Below are 19235 nucleotides of genomic sequence, written 5' to 3' on the forward strand. Positions count from 1 at the left end.
TGGGCTTTACCGGCTACAGACACCATGAGAGCCAACGTGCCATTAACCCCTCCATACCAGCTAGCGTGCCATTAACCCCTACCTTCCTGCTAGATAACAGGTAGCGGATCATTAACCCCTACATCTCTGCCAGGTACCAAGCCATGAACCCCTACATCTCTGCCAGGTACCAGATAGCATGCCATTAACCCCTACATCTCTGCCAGGTACCAGATAGCATGCCATTAACCCCTACATCTCTGCCAGGTACCAGATAGCATGCCATTAACCCCTACATCTCTGCCAGGTACCAGATAGCATGCCATTAACCCCTACATCTCTGCCAGGTACCAGATAGCATGCCATTAGCCCCTACATCCCTGCCAGGTACCAGATAGCATGCCATTAACCCCTACATCTCTGCCAGGTACCAAGCCATTAACCCCTACATCTCTGCCAGGTACCAGATAGCATGTCATTAACCCCTACATCTCTGCCAGATACCAGATAGCATGCCATTAACCCCTACATCTCTGCCAGATACCAGATAGCATGCCATTAACCCCTACATCTCTGCCAGGGACCAGATAGCATGCCATTAGCCCCTACATCTCTGCCAGATACCAGATAGCATGCCATTAACCCCTACATCTCTGCCAGGTACCAGATTGCATGCCATTAACCCCTACATCTCTGCCAGATACCAGATAGCATGCCATTAACCCCTACATCTCTGCCAGGTACCAGATTGCATGCCATTAACCCCTACATCTCTGCCAGATACCAGATAGCATGCCATTAGCCCCTACTAGATACCAAGTACCGTGCCATTAACCCCCTACCTACCTACTAAATAGCAGGTAGCATGGCATTAACCCCTACATCTTGGCTAGATACCTAGTAGTGTGCCTTTAACCCTTTCTCTTGATGCTGTACATCAGGTGGCGTGCTGTTAACTTCCTTCCATGCAGTGGTTGCTGTTGGTGGACTGCAGGTTCCCCTGTCCTCTGTCTGGCACTCAGGGGGCTAAAGGGGTATGAAAGGGTCTAGGTTGTGATGTTGCACTCCATTTATCTTAATCCTTTCCTAACCCTCCACGGGGAGACTGACGAGTTTAAGGGAGGTTTGTTCTGTCCAAGGTACCAGGAACCCGGATGTTTGTAGAGAGCTCCCTCCCTCCGAGTCGGCAAACAATGGCCCCAGGCTGGGGTTTTATGGGAAGGGCAATTAAGTGTTTCGTGCTTCAATGAAATAATTGATTTATGAAGCACCAACCTATTCTGCGGCGCAGTACAAAGCCCACTGCAAACTCTAATGAGGAGAGTCTGCGTTTTAATTTGTGAATCCAAACAAACGGCAGTTTGGGCACACAAGGGGTTAAAAGGACTAATTGCCCCTAGGTTGTTATTGATGATAATATCCCAGGCAGGACGCTAACCGTATAAAGTGCTGTTGGATAAGCGCAGAACACCATTTAGTGCCCCGTGCCCGCCGCATGTCCCGTGTTATCTGTGTGTGCTTTACACGCAGTCACACGCATCCCTCCCGCTATGTACATGTTTCCCCACATAACAAAATGGCTGACGAGCTCAATGCGGGGAAATGAGATCTGTGGGAAACGGCGGCGAGAGATGCGGCGATACCTGAGATAGGGGACTTGGCGTAAATAAATAAGCCGTGTCAGGCCCCAGGGGGGCAGAAAGACGATACGGCGATGGAAACTGAGCACCGCGTGACCACCCCGGGTATAAAACACACTCTACTCGTTACACGGAACACGCTGACGGGGCACCGGCTGCCCAGGGGGGCTCCATTTGGGGACCTTCTCTCTTTTTGTGACTGTAATCTGATCAGACGGGGCAGGTGCAGGGGAGGTACAGGGCAGGTACGGGGTAGGTGCAGGGCAGGTACGGGGTAGGTACGGGGTAGGTGCAGGACAGGTACGGGGCAGGTACAGGCTAGGTGCAGAACAGGTGCTGGGCAGGTACTGGGTAGGTGCGGGGCAGGTACAGGCTAGGTGCAGGACAGGTGCTGGGCAGGTACGGGGTAGGTGCAGGTCAGGTACGGGGTAGGTGCAGTGCAGGTACGGGGTAGGTGCAGGGCAGGTACGGGGTAGGTGCAGGACAGGTACGGGGCAGGTACAGGCTCGATGCAGGACAGGTGCTGGGCAGGTACGGGGTAGGTGCAGGTCAGGTACGGGGTAGGTGCAGTGCAGGTACAGGATAGGTACGGGGTAGGTGCAGGACAGGTACGGGGTAGGTGCGGGGTAGGTGCAGGACAGGTACGGGGCAGGTACAGGCTAGGTGCTGGGCAGGTACTGGGTAGGTGCGGGGCAGGTACAGGCTAGGTACGGGGTAGGTGCGGGGCAGGTACGGGGTAGGTGCAGGACAGGTACGGGGTAGGTGCAGGGCAGGTGCAGGGCAGGTACGGGGTAGGTGCAGGGCAGGTACGGGGTAGGTGCAGGACAGGTACGGGGCAGGTACCGGGTAGGTGTGGGGCAGGTACGGGGTAGGTGCAGGACAGGTGTGGGGCAGGTACAGGGTAGGCACGGGGCAGATATCTTCCTACCCCCGGCTCCAGCCTAGAACTGTCTCTGGTCACATGCCAGAACCAGAGGGATGGAGACGATTTACTAACAGAATAATCCTGCGTTTGGACTCCGGAGATTCCTCTGCGCTGAGCTGTGCTTAGAGCTTTCTCTGCAGGTCAGATACTCGCATTGGAGTTACTTTACTAGATGGTCAGCTCTGCAGGTCAGATACTCGCATTGGAGTTACTTTACTAGATGGTCAGCTCTGCAGGTCAGATACTCGCATTGGAGTTACTTTACTAGATGGTCAGCTCTGCAGGTCAGATACTCGCATTGGAGTTACTTTACTAGATGGTCAGCTCTGCAGGTCAGATACTCGCATTGGAGTTACTTTACTAGATGGTCAGCTCTGCAGGTCAGATACTCGCATTGGAGTTACTTTACTAGATGGTCAGCTCTGCAGGTCAGATACTCGCATTGGAGTTACTTTACTAGATGGTCAGCTCTGCAGGTCAGATACTCGCATTGGAGTTACTTTACTAGATGGTCAGCTCTGCAGGTCAGATACTCGCATTGGAGTTACTTTACTAGATGGTCAGCTCTGCAGGTCAGATACTCGCATTGGAGTTACTTTACTAGATGGTCAGCTCTGCAGGTCAGATACTCGCATTGGAGTTACTTTACTAGATGGTCAGCTCTGCAGGTCAGATACTCGCATTGGAGTTACTTTACTAGATGGTCAGCTCTGCAGGTCAGATACCCGCATTGGAGTTACTTTACTAGATGGTCAGCTCTGCGGGAGAGTTCCAGGTCCCTTTCCCGGTTGGGCCGTGCCTTGCTGCCCCTCTTGGTGCTTGCATGGCGCAGCTGTTCCCGTCGCATTGAATGCACTGGGCGGCAGTACCTGCCTCCCTGGCAGCGGCTGCTGGCTCCACGCCCATTAAACATACATGTAGAGAGCGTGAAGGCATGAGAGGCAGGGAGGGGGCACGGCGAGCGCACACAGGGTGACAAGCAGCGTGTCTGGACGTCTTCCGTGTCATGGCTGACACCCAGGGGCGCTCGGAGGAGCCGGCAGGGGACCCGGACTGTTCACTCGAAGCGTATTGTGTGAGTATGCTGTACAAACCCCGGGGTATCACTCAAAATTAATTGCCCCCAAGCAGGGAATATTCCACCAGAACCTGATCCCAAACGCTCTCTCGTCCTGAATGTGGCTGAGATCTGCATGCTGCATGCGCAACGTGGCCCCCCCGCGCGGAGCCGAATCTCTGTACGGTCGGCCATGCGCTGCTTTGGGACCCTGTGCTGGGGCTTTTGTTCCAGGTGAGGCTTTTGTTCTGTATTTATTTCTGATTTTATTCTCTCCTGGGAGATGTCGCCCCCCCCGGATCCGTCTCTCCTGCCCCATCCACCGGCTGTGAAAATACCCGGCTAGGTGGGGGCTTTCTGTGAAACGCGCCGGCTCTGAGAATTTCCTCCCCGGCGAGGCAGGGCTTTCTGTGAAACGCGCCGGCTCTGAGAATACCCGGCGTGGCGGGGGCTTTGTGCGAAATGCGCCGGCTCTGAGAATACCTGGCCAGACGGGGGCTTTATGCGAAACGCGCCGGCTCTGAGAATTTCCTCCCCGGGAGGCGGGGCTTTCTGTGAAACGTGTCGGCTCTGAGAATACCCGGCGAGGCGGGGGGGTTTGTGCGAAACGTGCCGGCTCTGAGAATACCCGGCGAGGCGGGGGCTTTGTGCGAAACGCGCCGGCTCTGACATTTATTGCCGCTCCAGAATGTAGAGCAACTCGTTACTAATAAATGTTTACGTCCTGACCCAGGACCGATGCAAATTCTCCTGCATTGAGTAATCCGTGAATAACCCCAGGGTGGTAATTATCCAGCTGTGTCAGAGCTTGTCACCCCATCTGGGGGCGCAGTATAAATACATGCCGGGGCAGGGGTGTCCCGGGGCTTTTCCGCGTACGTCTCCGGATGAGGAGGAATAAGTCCTAGACGTTCTTCCACGGATTTTAAGCATTTGTTTTGGAATCTTGCCGTGCAGTGATGCGGGCACTCTGCGGGCACTCTGCGGGCACTCTGCGCATTCACGGAGTTGGACTCCTGCCATCGGTCACCAGGGGGTGAAAGCTCATGTAAACACGCGGGGGGGGCAGGTTGTTTTGTGCCCTGTTGGTAATAGTCATGGTGTTCAGGTCACCGCGTGCGCCCCAGTTCTCTGCGTGATACATTCCCACACGTATGTAATTACTACGTATCACACGCATGTTCCCCTAATAGTTACCTGCGAGGCCATAAATCTCTAGAAGAGCTCGGGTCGGGGCCGGAACTGCAATCTGCCCCTCCCGGGGTTATTCTATAATCGCTGTTTTGTCCCTGTGTGGGGCATTTAACCGTTTCTCTGGGGGTAGTTTCGGGGAAGGAACGATTATCAGGTCCTCGAGGTTGCGGGATGGAGGTAGCGGGATGGAGGAGCGGGATGGAGAAGCTGGATGGAGGAGCGGGATGGAGGAGCGGGATGGAGGTTGCGGGATGGAGGAGCGGGATGGAGTTTGCGGGATGGAGGAGCGGGATGGAGGAGCGGGATGGAGGTAGCAGGATGGAGGTTGCGGGATGGAGGTTGCTGGGTGGAGGAGCGGGATGGAGGTAGCGGGATGGAGGAGCGGGATGGAGAAGCTGGATGGAGGAGCGGGATGGAGGAGCGGGATGGAGGTTGCGGGATGGAGGAGCGGGATGGAGTTTGCGGGATGGAGGAGCGGGATGGAGGAGCGGGATGGAGGTAGCAGGATGGAGGTTGCGGGATGGAGGTTGCTGGGTGGAGGAGCGGGATGGAGGTTGCGGGATGGAGGTTGCGGGATGGAGGTTGCTGGGTGGAGGAGCGGGATGGAGGAGCGGGATGGAGGTTGCTGGGTGGAGGAGCGGGATGGAGGAGCGGGATGGAGGAGCGGGATGGAGGGGCGGGATGGAGGGGCGGGATGGAGTAGCGGGATGGAGGAGCGGGATGGAGGTTGCGGGATGGAGGTTGCGGGATGGAGGAGCGGGATGGAGGTTGCGGGATGGAGGTTGCGGGATGGAGGTTGCGGGATGGAGGTTGCGGGATGGAGGTTGCGGGATGGAGGAGCGGGATGGAGGTTGCGGGATGGAGGTTGCGGGATGGAGGTTGCGGGATGGAGGGGCGGGATGGAGGAGCGGGATGGAGGGGCGGGATGGAGGAGCGGGATGGAGGTTGCAGGATGGAGGAGCGGGATGGAGGTTGCGGGATGGAGTTTGCGGGATGGAGGAGCGGGATGGAGGTTGCGGGATGGAGGAGCGGGATGGAGGTTGCGGGATGGAGGAGCGGGATGGAGGTTGCGGGATGGAGGGATGGAGGTTGCGGGATGGAGGTTGCGGGATGGAGGAGCGGGATGGAGGGGCGGGATGGAGGAGCGGGATGGAGGTTGCAGGATGGAGGAGCGGGATGGAGGTTGGGAGATCGGTTGGGTTTGGAAGCCGTGATGTGGCTTCATGGTTCCCGCAGTAACCGTTACCCAAGCGCGATGTTTCCGCCGGGACTCCGTGTGCTTTTATGTAATTATTAGCGGCGGGTGATGTAACGAGACAGGATATTATTATCGCCGGTATATAAATGCCTCTCCGTACCCTCCCCGGGGCAGACGCTCGCCGAGCTCGCTGCCGAGCCGTCTCAGGGACCTGATGATAGCGTTGATTAGAAAGGTGAGTGCTGGGGGTTGTTTCATCACAGAACCAGCTGAGGGGTGCTGAGTGATACCCCCAGGAGGGGTAAACAAATTCGCAGTGCCCCCCCATGGGATTTTGCCCTTTGAGTGTCTTGTCTTTGGGATATACCCTGGGAACGGTCCGGGGGGCAGATGGGGCTGTTTATCGCCCCTTGCTTATGTTAATGACTCCTCTTCAAACATCACGCGCCGGGTCCTTGGCTATTCGTTCCTGCACTTGAGACGCGCATGGAGAGGTTCATGCAAATCGCCCTCCGCACCCTGCATGTAAAGCAGCGCATGTTTGTGTTGCATGTTTCTTAAGATGCCGACTCCATGCCAGCAGTCAGAGGTTTAATGAAATCAAAGCGGAGAACGAGCTCCATCTCCAGACGGACAGGTAGACAGACAGACGGACAGGCAGACGGATAGACAGACAGCCAGACGTACAGATAGGCAGGTAGACAGACGGACGGACAGATAGACAGACACACAGCCAGACGTACAGACAGACAGGTAGACAGACGGACGGATGGACAGGCAGACGGATAGACAGACAGCCAGACGTACAGACAGACAGGTAGACAGACGGACGGACGGACAGGCAGACGGATAGACAGACAGCCAGCCGTCTCACGTCCTCTCTGCTTTGCTCCCACAGAACTCGGACCTGTTTGAGATGATTGAGAAGATGCAGGTAAGAGTCTGTCGGGAGTTTAATGAGCTGCCGTGTAACGCGTCGTTTACAGCCAAACGGGAAATACCGGCTGCTCCGTAACCTGCGTTTAAATCCCGCTTGCGTAACCTCAGGAATCTTTCCGTGGACGTGGTGGCGCTTGGCGTGGGACCCCCTGATTTTCTTTTCTCTTGCAGGGGTGCCGGATGGACGAGCAGCGCTACTCTCTCCCTCCTCCTCTGAAGGTAACGATTCCAGTGCGAGCCGTAGTCAGCTAGTTACTGGGAAGGGCCGGGAATGCCGCTCAGGGGCCGTGGCTTGTGTGGCACACGCCGGGACGCCATGCTGGGTGACGTGCAAGGACCCCCATTTACCAGTATCAGTGTTTGGGGAGAATTCAGCGGATTCGGGTATTTTCTGCTTTTCACGTTCTCATCTCTCTGTCCGCAGACTGAAGAGGATTATATTCCGTACCCCAGCGTCCACGAGGTGAGACCACGCCTGGGAAGCTTGCGTGTTTTGGGCACACGTGGTGGTAATAGACGAAGTTTGTAAGTTCTGGTTCTTTTTTCTCCAGGTTTTGGGGCGGGAAGGGCCCTTTCCCCTGATCCTCCTGCCACAGTTTGGGGGATACTGGATCGAGGGGACCAACCATGATATTTGTGGCCTGGCAGACGCTGCGCAGTCTCCGAGCGGCAAAGCGAAGCTGGAAAGGAGCCACGTAGCCAAACTCTACCGCAAGCACTTCCTGGGAAAGGTAAAGCCCCCCGACGCCGGACCGCCAAATCCACCCGAGGAGCGCCAGGACTAATTAATAATAATAATGATAATAATGATAATAGTAGTAATAATAATAACAATAATAAATAATAGTAATAATGATAGTAATACAAATAATAATGATAATAATTATAATAATAATAATAGTAGTAATAATAGTAATGATAATGATAGTAAAAATAATAATTATGATAATAATAATGATGATAATAGTAATGATAATAATAATAATAGTAAAAATAATAATTATGATAATAATAATGATGATAATAGTAATGATAATAATAATAATAGTAAAAATAATAATTATAATGATGATAATTATGCTAATAATTATAATAGTAATATTAATGATAATAATAATTATGATAATAGTAAAAATAATAATTATAATGATGATAATAATGATCCGTTTGTTGGAGAGGAGAATGAAGCAGGAAAGCAGCGATGTTACCTGTTGTAAAGCACCGACATATACCTTGGTGCTGTACAGGCAACGGTCCTCAAATCTTTCCACTTTTTCCAGGAGCATTTTAATTATTACTCAGTGGATGCGTCACTCGGACACCTCGTCTTTTCAGTAAAGTATGATGTCATCGGTGACCAAGAGCATCTCCGTCTGCTCCTAAGGTAGGGATTGGCTCCTGCTGACCCCCAAATATCACACTGACCCCCAAACATAACACCGACCTCCAAATATCACACCGACCCCCAAATATCATACTGACCCCCAAATATCACACCGACCCCCAAATATCACACTGACCCCCACATATCATACTGACCCCCAAATATCACTCCAACCCCCAAATATCACATTGACCCCCAAATATATTTGACTTAAGATAATGACTCTTCTGCTGGACTCACCCAGGTCTCTCTGTTTTAGGACCAAATGCAAAACGTATCACGACGTTATCCCCATATCCTGTCTGACCGAATTCCCCAACGTGGTGCAAATGGCAAAGGTATAAAGCAAAGACCTTTTACCCCTGGGGCAGTCTCTATTACCTCTCTGTCACCCTCTCTCTTACCCCTGGGGCAGCATGTATTACCCTCTCTGTTACCCTCTCTTTTACCCCTGGGGCAGTCTCTATTACCTCTCTGTCACCCTCTCTCCTACCCCTGGGGCAGCATGTATTACCCTCTCTGTTACCCTCTCTTTTACCCCTGGGGCAGTCTCTATTACCTCTCTGTCACCCTCTCTCTTACCCCTGGGGCAGCATGTATTACCCTCTCTGTTACCCTCTCTTTTACCCCTGGGGCAGTCTCTATTACCTCTCTGTCACCCTCTCTCTTACCCCTGGGGCAGCATGTATTACCCTCTCTGTTACCCTCTCTTTTACCCCTGGGGCAGTCTCTATTACCTCTCTGTCACCCTCTCTCTTACCCCTGGGGCAGCATGTATTACCCTCTCTGTTACCCTTCAGACAGTGTTTATCACCCTCTCTGTTGCCCCGGTGGCAGTCTGTATACTTTGTCTGTTATCCCTGTGTCTACATGTAAGCCTTGTGCACAGGTTGCACTGCATTACACTTTGGGTCAGAGTAGATCTCTTTGTGGTTTCAGCTGGTGTGTGAAGACGTCAACGTAGATCGCTTTCACCCCGTCCTGTATCCCAAGGTGAAGAAGCCCCGTCTGTTCTGCACCATTTACGAGATATACAGCGCTGCTGAGTACGCAGCGGATACTTGCGCATGATCCATATTCATGGCCTTCAGCCCCCTCTAAAGGCATCATCCACTAAAAGCCGGTCTCCTAGCAACAAATTCATTTATTATTAAATATCACAGGAGCGTGCGGACTGTAAATTAACTGCCCCGGCTGTATTTAGAGACACGCGGAGAGGGGCAGCTTCCGCTCTCTGACTTCTTCTTCTTTCGTCCGCAGGCGTCTCGTCTCATCGTCACCTTCGATGAACACGTCATCAGCAATAACTTTAAGTTTGGGGTCATTTACCAGAAAACAGGACAGGTCAGAGTCTGATGAAAACACAGTGAAAGCGGTGTGTGTGGGGGGTCAGACTGACGTGTGGCGGTGTGTAGAGGGGCTCGGTGTGAGGATGTGAGGGGGTGTGTGAGTGTACGGGTGTGTCGGCGTGCTGGTGTTTACGTTGTTTATCACCGTGTATTGTAGACGTCGGAGGAAGAGTTATTCAGCACGACGGATGAAAGCCCGGCCTTTACCGAATTCTTGGAACTTCTGGGGGAAAAGGTGCAGCTCCAGGACTTTAAGGGGTGAGCGATTTCTGGGCAAATGTAAAAAATGTGTTCAGTTATACAGTGCGACCCTGAATCCGCGTGCCGGGCCCTCCAGGGCCCTCCGAGGTGACATCATGACGTACTGCTTGTGACACAGAAAGAGCCTGGTGGCAGAAGCCAGGGTGTCACTGATCACAGGTGCTGCCGAAATCACAGGCGCTGCGGATATCACAGGCGCTGCGGATATCACTATCACAAGTGCTGCGGATATCACAGGCGCTGCGGATATCACTATCACAGGCGCTGCGGATATCACAGGCGCTGCGGATATCACAGGCGCTGCGGATATCACAGGGGCTGCGGATATCACTATCACAAGCGCTGCGGATATCACAGGCGCTGCGGATATCACAGGCGCTGCGGATATCACAGGCGCTGCGGATATCACTATCACAAGTGCTGCGGATATCACAGGCGCTGCGGATATCACAGGTGCTGCGGATATCACAGGCGCTGCGGATATCACTATCACAAGTGCTGCGGATATCACAGGCGCTGCGGTTATCACAGACGCTGCAGTTATCACAGGTGCTGCGGATATCACAGGCGCTGGGGATATCACAGGCGCTGCGGATATCACAGGCGCTGCGGATATCACAGGCGCTGCGGTTATCACAGGGGCTGCAGATATCACTATCACAAGTGCTGCGGATGTCACAAGTGCTGCGGATATCACAGGCACTGCGGATATCACAAGTGCTGCGGATGTCACAGGCACTGCGGATATCACAGGGGCTGCGGATATCACAGGTGCTGCGGATATCACAGGCGCTGCGGATAACACAGGCGGTGCGGTTATCACAGGCGGTGCGGATATCACAGGCTCTGAGGATATCACAGGCGCTGCGGATATCATGCTTCTGCTGTTTGTCCAATAAGCGCGTGTTTGGCTCGGTTTTTAGGTTCCGGGGCGGATTGGATGTAACGCACGGACAGACTGGGACGGAATCCGTTTACTGCAACTTCCGCGGCAAAGAAATTATGTTCCACGTCTCCACGAAGCTGCCGTACACGGAGGGAGACTCCCAGCAGGTGACAGAAAAACCATATGGGGGGCTTCAGATTCTATGCACTGTGAGAAGGTTCGGTCTGAGACCCCCTGTGGTGCCACCGCCCACCGCACCATGTCTAGAACGTGGCCCGCGGACGGTCATGCGAAATGTTCTGTGATAGTAACGATATTTAATGTATCGTCTCATGATGTCCAGGATCGTTCTGTTTCCCCCGAGACGTGTTCCGTGGTGAAATCTACCCATGATGCCTCATTTACCATGCTTGCCATATGTTGGACCCCCAGAGACCCCTCGGTAGCACAGCGGCCCCTGGTGGCTCCCGAGACACTTTTTGATCTCTCTTGCCCTTTACATCCAGCTGCAGAGGAAGCGGCACATAGGGAATGACATCGTAGCCATCGTCTTCCAAGATGAGAACACGCCCTTCGTTCCAGACATGATCGCCTCCAACTTCCTGCACGCTTACGTCGTGGTGCAAGCGGAGAACCCCCTGACGGAGAACACGTTCTATAAGGTAACCCCCCCGAGCATCCGCTCTCCATATAATCTCGCTATACGTTATCAGAAATATCCACATCCCGTATATCGGTGAAAATATTGGGAATATGTGTTTTTACGGCATTATTCTGGAAAAGTTTGTCTTTTTGAAGGCTGGATGAGTTGCTTTTGCCGGTATCTTCAGGTCTAGGGACACGGTGGCACCACATGCGCCATTAATACCCCTGGCTCCTGGCAATGGACTCGGCAATGCCTGCAGTCCAGAGCGTGCGGGGCATTCGTTTGGGACGGTTCCAGCCGTTCCAGTGACTTTCTTGGTTCTCCTCCGTGGCTTCGGCGGTCCGCCGTCTGTCTGATGCGCGTTGGAAAGGAATAGTGTTCCGTTGACTGCTCGGATATCGGGGGAGCTGGCACCTGCCGGGGGCTCCGTTCCGTCAGACGTCTGGAGAGAACAGACTCGCTCTGGAACGCTTCTTATATATTCGTCACGTAGCCGTTTACTTGTGACTGGCGGCCCCCAGCCTTTGTCGCATTGAATGTGAGCTTAATGAGCGCAGCGCCAGACACTTTAATCGCTCAGAGCGCGGGGCGACGGGCCGTCAGCGGGAAACACTTAATGCTGTTTGGATGTAAACCGTTGGGAAGATGGAGGTCTGCAATTAAACACAGCACGCAATTAATGTTAATTAATGTTAATAACTGGTACAGCTCGCTATACAATCTCACACCTGGAAGCCCGCAGACCCCCCACCGCACCACCACTGAAGCACTCTGTGGCCAGTTCCATGGACTGAGGGACTGTTCTCGATCCCGTTGGCCTGTCCGCTGCATCGTGTTCCTCCTCCTCGTTTCGGTTTCATTCTGGGAAATTCATTTTGTGTCTTGCAGGTGTCTGTCACGGCCCGCGACGATGTGCCTTTCTTCGGGCCTCCGCTCCCAGACCCAGCGGTTTTCCGTAAGGTGAGAAGAAGCTCCTCTCTCTCCCCTCTCTGGTTGTGGGTATCTGATACCCCCTGGTCACATTGGGGCAGAATACTCAGGGTATTTCAGGAGGGGATTAGGTTTCCATGTTGGAGTTGTGGGATCACAGGTGGCGGATGTAAGAGTTCAGAAGGCTTTTGGGGGTCTCGCTGAGACATAGCTGGAGTTTGAGTGATGCTCGTTCTGGGGTCCTGCATGGCCTTTCTTATACTTTTTGGTCAAACAGATGAGATCTTCTTTGAAGACGTAGAACGGTTTTTGTTACAGGGCAAAACCAAACTTCATGGAGAAATCCAAGGAAACATAAATCATTCCATGCCTCCTCTGCCCCGACACAGGAGGAAAGTGAGCGGCCGGCCCTCTGAGCCCCAAGCGACAGGAGGAAACGGGCCATCCAGAAACTCAATTGCTTTTTCTTCTTTCAGGGTCAAGACTTCCAAGAGTTTCTGCTGACAAAGTTAATAAATGCAGAGTACGCCTGTTACAAAGCTGAGAAATTTGCCAAACTGGAGGTGAGTGTCAGCACTCACTGTGTGGGTTCTCCAAGCTGGAGGTGAGTGTCAGCACTCAATGTATGGGTTCTTCAAGCTGAAGGTTGGTGTCAGCACTCACTCTATGGGTTCTCCACGCTGGAGGTGGGTGGCAGCACTCACTGTATGGGTTCTCCAAGCTGGTGGTTGGTGTCAGCACTCACTGTATGGGTTCTCCACGCTGGAGGTGAGTGTCAGCACTCACTGTATGGGTTCTCCAAGCTGGAGGTGAGTGTCAGCACTCAATGTATGGGTTCTTCAAGCTGGTGGTTGGTGTCAGCACTCACTGTATGGGCTCTCCAAGCTGAAGGTTGGTGGCAACACTCTCTCTATAGGTTCTCCACGCTGTGCAGCAGATAACCCAAAGGAAGCTCTAGTTAATCCAGTCCCAGTAGCCACTAACGAATTCGCCATCTCCCAGTCTACTCGCTGACTGTCCACTCTGTCCTCAGGAACGCACGCGGACCGCGCTGCTAGAAACGCTGTATGAAGAGCTGCACATTAACAGCCAGTGCATGATGGGACTCTGCGGGGACGATGACAAGATGGAGAATGGAGGCGGGGGTGGTGGGGGCTTCTTTGAGTCTTTTAAGGTGAGAAGAAGGTTCTTCTATGAAGACCGTTGAGAATCACACAGACATGATACCCCGATAACACTCGCCGGAGACATACCTTTTGCCCGCGCTGTGGGAGAGCCGGGGGCAGTCCGCTGCCCACCCTGCCTCATTTAACGAGCTGTCCGTGTGTTTTCCGTGGCAGCGCGTGATAAGAAGCCGCAGCCAGTCCATGGACGCGATGGGACTCAGCAGTAAGAAGCAACACACGGTCTCCACCAGCCACAGCGGGAGCTTCGGACACAGCAACCCCGACACCCCGAAGCTGCCAGGAATAGTAAGTACCCCAACCTGGGGCAATTGGTGGATAATGACAAAGCTTGCTAAATCTGTCTGTCACATATATTGATGGGGAGCTGTGAATTTTTATGCTTTTTGGGTCTAAACAGCCTTTTTCCCAATCTCCATTTGGGTTACAGAACCCCATTCCCCAAAGATGCAGAAGACGCTTTCCCATTGTGTCCATTATGTGGCCCTCATACATTGAAAGGGAACTAATTATCAGTCCTGCGCAACACGGGACGTTAAATTACCATTCGCAACATAATAATTAACCATTAACTGACTGTTACAATCCATACAGTGCACAAATTCTCATTTTTTCTTTCTTTTTCCCTCATTCCTTTCTTCCTCTCATCTCGCTTTATCTGTTGCCTTGTTTTTCCTCTTCCTGCTCAAATTGCCGTTTGTCACATGAATGATCCTAACCATCACCCCGTGTTTCCTGGCTTTCCGTCTCTCCGCGCTCTCTCTCTTCTCCCCGTACCCTTGCTGTCTCTCTCCCCTGCTTGGTCCTCTGCTTTTTTCGGCTTGCCAGTCATTGCTTGTGCCAGGGAAAGCAGCCGCTAGGCATGGACGCCGCGGAAGTGCCATAGGCATAGGAACAATAGAAGAGGTGGATGCTTATCTCCTGCTGTCTGATTCTGCTTTGCATGATGAGATTACCGGACCGGCAAGGGATTGTATTGGGAGCTCAGCTGGAATTTGTCCTCCTCCATAACCACCTCAAACATGAAACCCCCAAACCTTTCCCTGGATGGGGCGCCGAGCCGCCTCATGCGCAGCCTGGTGGCTGGTGGGGATTTCAGGGCGTCGGTGACCGGGTCACTCAGGTCTGCAGTGGGTCACCCAGTCGCAAGGGGTGTCCCAGTACAATACCTTGCGGAAACTCTTACTCCACAGCGTCTTTATGCTAACGATCCCCAGTTTAAACAGGCGATGTGCTCGCGGGTCAGATAATTAGTCTAGAACCTAGAACCGTCTTTGGGTACGTCTACAGAGCTACGATTAACCTCTCGCAGCTTATCGAGCGCCAAGCCCCGCTTTCTCACGCTGCGGTCACAGAGAGAGATACCGTATCTCCTGGAGAGCGCTTACAGATACAATCACATTTACCCCTAGGACCAGGGGCAGTTTCCACAAGTAGAACCTCATTACAGACTGACGTGTACAATAGCCGCCCGCTCAGGTCAATGATCTGCACCCACACGGGGCACTTTCCGCTTGCAGGAGGGCAGGGAGATTGATACATTTAAAACTCTCATGTTTGAAAACCTGCATGAAGGAATCAAATCTTTTTCAGTCGTTGATTGTCCCGGGAAAGAGTCCAACGAGGAAGAAGTCGGGTCCTTTTAGCTCTCGGAGGAGCAGCGCAATCGGCATTGAGAACATTCAGGAGGTCCAGGAAAAGAGGTGAGGATGAGCTGTGTCTTCCTCAGCCCAGTTCCTGGTCACTGATGTGTGTGCATGCGTGTTATATGCGGTACATGGCATCATTATTCCCATGTTCTAAATTAGATCATGGATGGGGCATTTATCCCCGTTGGCTGCGCATGGTTTGATCTGTAACCTTTTCCTCGGTCCACGTTTGGTGGGATGCGGGCTGACATCAGACCAAGACCTAGATACGGGCTTAATAGACCGTGAATGAATGCCCTTTCGGTTCTTATCCTGCTATGAAACTACCCCAGCGCCAGAATTAGGGCAGATATTTATCGTTAAAGGGATTCCTGTGATTTTGGGAGATTGCGGTGAGACTCGGTGGCGCGTCGCGGTGAGACAGGTGAAGGATTTCTTGTTGGGGTTGAGTGTTTTATATTCTCTATGTTTGTGTCAGAGCCGTTAACGTGATTATGTAACGTGTTTCACAGAGAGAGTCCTACTGGGCCCCAGAAGACCCCGGACAGTGGAAATAGTTCTCAGGAGCCAAAATCAGAGAATTCATCCAATCACAGTTCTCCGGAAATGCCCACCACAAAGAACAGGTAAACACTTTGCCTAAAGCCCCCTTGGGGTGGATCTTGGTGATATTGGTGTCTGATATGGTGTTCCGTCTCCTGGCTCTTTTGTTTGTAGAATAGACGCGACGCCCAAACCTGACGCGCAGAGGGATTTCTCGCGCTCCTCGTCCAGCGCCAGCAGTTTTGCCAGTGTGGTTGAAGAGAACGAGATGTTGGATGAAGAAGACACCGGGATGGTAATTCTGTCTGGTTTTTCCCTTCTCATCATGGGGTTCCTGTGTTTTTGGGGCTATGAGTGATGTATTAGTAGTATTATTATTATTATTAGTATTGTTAGTATTAGTAGTAGTAGAAGCATTATTAGTAGTAGTATTATTGTTAGTAGTAGTATTATTGTTAGTAGTAGTAGTAGTATTGTTAGTAGTAGAAGTATTAGTAGTACTATTGTTAGTAGTAGTAATGTTAGTATTAGTAGTAATGTTAGTATTAGTAGTAGTAGAAGTATTATTGTTAGTAGTAGTATTGTTAGTAGTAGTATTGTTAGTATTAGTAGTATTGTTAGTAGTAGTAGTAGAAGTAGTAGTAGTAGTAGTATTGTTAGTAGTAGTAGTAGAAGTAGTAGTATTATTGTTAGTAGTAGTAGAAGAAGTAGTAGTAGTAGTACTATTGTTAGTAGTAGTAGTATTAGTAGTAGTAGTAGTATTGTTAGTATTAGTAGTAATGTTAGTATTAGTAGTAGTAGAAGTATTAGTAGTAGTATTGTTAGTAGTAGTAGTATTATTGTTAGTAGTAGTATTGTTAGTAGTAGTAGTATTGTTAGTAGTAATGTTAGTATTAGTAGTAGTATTATTGTTATTAGTAGTAGTAATGTTAGTAGTAGTATTGATAGTAGTAGTATTGTTAGTATTAGTAGTAATGTTAGTAGTAGTAGAAGTATTATTATTATTATGAGGTTGGTCAGCAGATTCGAGGTCAGGGCTCGCCAGTCCCGCTTCTCTCCTCAGCCTCTGTTTTGTCCCCCAGGAAAGTGCCTCCTCCTCGTCAGGGACGCCACACAAGCGGGACTCGTTTACATACAGCACGTGGCTGGAGGACAGCGGGAGCAGCGCCAGCGGGATCAGCTCCATAGGTACCATATGGGGCCGGGGCAATAATGCCGAATAAAGTAGCGAAGGAGGGCAGTAACAAACAAAGTGCCCCCTGCTTGTTGATGATCGTACGTTACTGCGCGGGCTCATCGGCACAACTAACCGCGCATGTCTCCTCACCCCATGCAGGTTTTCCTCGCTCTCCCCAACCAGACGTTTCCAAATCAGGAGAACCTTCCTATCCAGAGATTAAAATCCAACTGGAAGAGACAGAGCATCGCACAGCCAATCAGGTGAGGCCGTTACCCGCCTCCGATTGGTCACCGTACAAAGCAGTGACCCGGTTTAGTGAATCCTTTGCATGTGTGCATGTATGTAGTAACACAGGTGTGCTCGGGGGGGCAGATATCCGTGTAACGTGTGACTGGCGTGATGCCGTGATTATCCTGCTTTGTTGACCCGGCTGTTTTTCTTTTCTTATCCCCGTTTCTCTGTCCGTGTGTCTGTCTGCGTCCGCACAGCGCTGCTAGCACCACCCCACGCCGGTTCCCTGTCGATGTCCCTCTGTCCTCGCAGGTCAGTCTCTGCCGTCCCAAAGTGTGACGATCAGTCCGGTATCTTCATGGATCCGTTTATGAACTGGTTTCCATCCGGTTTCCCTCCTTACCGACCCCTTTTTGTAATATTACCTGACGATGATCTGCCCCATGCCGGTGTCTCTCGTGTAAGCGGGTTGGTTAATGGATCACGTCCTGGTTTTAATGGTTTCGTCCGGCTGGGAGTTCCGCGACCGGTCCTGCCGTCGCTGAGATGGACAGAGGAGAGGGATTAGGAGGCTCCTGGCAGAGAGCGCTAATGACGTTACAGGATTAGTTCAATAAAGGTCTTTAAACCCGCGCCACCTGTGAATAATTGCCCCGGCCGTAGAACGCGCCGTCTGCCCAGGAAGGATGCAATTCCATTAAAGAGTCGTTACTCGGCCCCTAAAGGGAATCCATCAGGAAGCAGATTGTCTGATTTTCAGCGTTACGTGTGATTCATCCCGACGTTTATTGATCCGGAGTCACCGCACTCCGCGGCTCGATATCTACAGCGAGTGAGAGGTCTATAAAATAAAGTTTTGCCCTCGCTTCACACAAATCCTAACCGTTTGCCCCCCTTTAAAACATTATGTGTTATTTTTTCTTTCATAAAGAGACGTCCGAGGCGGCAGAAGCTGAAGGATTTGCGGCAGACTCCAGTCTTCGATAGTGCTGAGTGCGATCGCCCCACCTGCAAGCCCGGTCTTCCGACCTCTCGCTTCTGACACCGCGGCGGTGGCCAAGGGACCCCCCGCCAGCCTCTCATCCCCGTTTCCCGCGTAGTGGATGCTTCGTATTTCCGTCGGGTTTCAAGAAAGCGCAAAACTCTTTCCGTACCATATATATACGACAGTTAGTTGGAGTCTGGAGGTCCGTTGCAGAAGTTCTTGGGATTTTAGGGCCGATGGATCCGCGTCTGGAGTTTGGTCGCTGACCGTCTCATGTGGATTCATTGTAACTCGAGAGCGATGGATTTAAATGAGCGAAATGAACAGGGGGTCTACAACCTTTAAATGCAGAGATGGTCCTGTGGTTGGGAAAGAGTGCCCTCCCCAGGCCTCAGTGCTGGGGGTGTTTGTTATGGTGGTTACCGACAGATAACGGTGATGGAGTCTGGACCGTCCCCCGACCGCCTTTTATCTCAGGACTTTCAGAAATGCACAATTTGTACAGCTCAAGAAAAACATGGGCCAGGAAAATGCAGAAAAGGGGCAGACCAGAGAAATTCTGATACAATCACATGTGAGAAATAGTGCAGAGCGTCGCGCCACAACCCCCGTGCATGCGCTTGGGAAACGCGTTTCACACACTGTCTCTTCTGTGTCCGTCCTGTAAGTATTCTCTCACGACACGCCATCCCCTCGGAGGTCAGAGCGCTAATATTGCTTATCTTAACCCTTGCTATCCCGTAGAGGCTCTTGTGGGTTACCGTAGTCACTGTCCGAGCAACGGTTTAGGGGATAAACTCCTCAGTGCTGGACCGGCTGAAAGCCCCTCAGTCTCTTACAGTTAAACATTACATCTAAAACAGCAATATATATATATATATACAGCAGATCGGGGGTCTCCGGGTCCTCGCGCCTGGAACCTCCCCAACCTGCCATCAGGAACATGCGCTGACGTTATAGACAAGCTTCCAGAGGGATCCTGGTTGATGCCACTTGCCCCGTGTGTTATATCGTGTAGACCGTGGACTTGTTGTGTCCGATAATCACCTCCGTTCACGTGTTCCTGTCCGAACCC

The 19235-nt window shown here is 51.9% G+C and overlaps 1 protein-coding gene across 3 annotated transcripts in view; it reads left to right on the forward strand.

The window, feature by feature from the left end:
* Positions 1–18514, forward strand: part of RAP1GAP (RAP1 GTPase activating protein) — a 32944-nt gene extending 14430 nt beyond the window's left edge. Inside the window, exons 3-25 of one of the 3 annotated variants that reach the window (XM_053452504.1) lie at positions 6892–6927; positions 7104–7151; positions 7357–7395; positions 7484–7663; positions 8213–8316; positions 8576–8654; positions 9256–9309; positions 9577–9660; positions 9823–9923; positions 10850–10979; positions 11319–11474; positions 12347–12418; positions 12865–12951; positions 13422–13562; positions 13729–13860; positions 14401–14478; positions 15166–15275; positions 15734–15847; positions 15939–16059; positions 16847–16952; positions 17101–17204; positions 17433–17487; positions 18107–18514. In XM_053452504.1, coding sequence (XP_053308479.1) covers positions 6910–6927; positions 7104–7151; positions 7357–7395; positions 7484–7663; positions 8213–8316; positions 8576–8654; positions 9256–9309; positions 9577–9660; positions 9823–9923; positions 10850–10979; positions 11319–11474; positions 12347–12418; positions 12865–12951; positions 13422–13562; positions 13729–13860; positions 14401–14478; positions 15166–15275; positions 15734–15847; positions 15939–16059; positions 16847–16952; positions 17101–17204; positions 17433–17441 — 2067 coding nt within the window. In that variant the 5' untranslated portion in view covers positions 6892–6909 and the 3' untranslated portion in view covers positions 17442–17487; positions 18107–18514. The remainder of the gene's footprint in view (positions 1–6891; positions 6928–7103; positions 7152–7356; positions 7396–7483; positions 7664–8212; positions 8317–8575; positions 8655–9255; positions 9310–9576; positions 9661–9822; positions 9924–10849; positions 10980–11318; positions 11475–12346; positions 12419–12864; positions 12952–13421; positions 13563–13728; positions 13861–14400; positions 14479–15165; positions 15276–15733; positions 15848–15938; positions 16060–16846; positions 16953–17100; positions 17205–17432; positions 17488–18106) is intronic. The other 2 variants (XM_053452505.1, XM_053452506.1) reach the window with 2 other exon arrangements.
* The last annotated feature ends 721 nt before the right edge of the window (positions 18515–19235 follow it).

The sequence above is a fragment of the Spea bombifrons genome, chromosome 12, assembly GCF_027358695.1.
Source record: "Spea bombifrons isolate aSpeBom1 chromosome 12, aSpeBom1.2.pri, whole genome shotgun sequence".
Lineage (NCBI taxonomy): Eukaryota > Metazoa > Chordata > Amphibia > Anura > Pelobatidae > Spea > Spea bombifrons.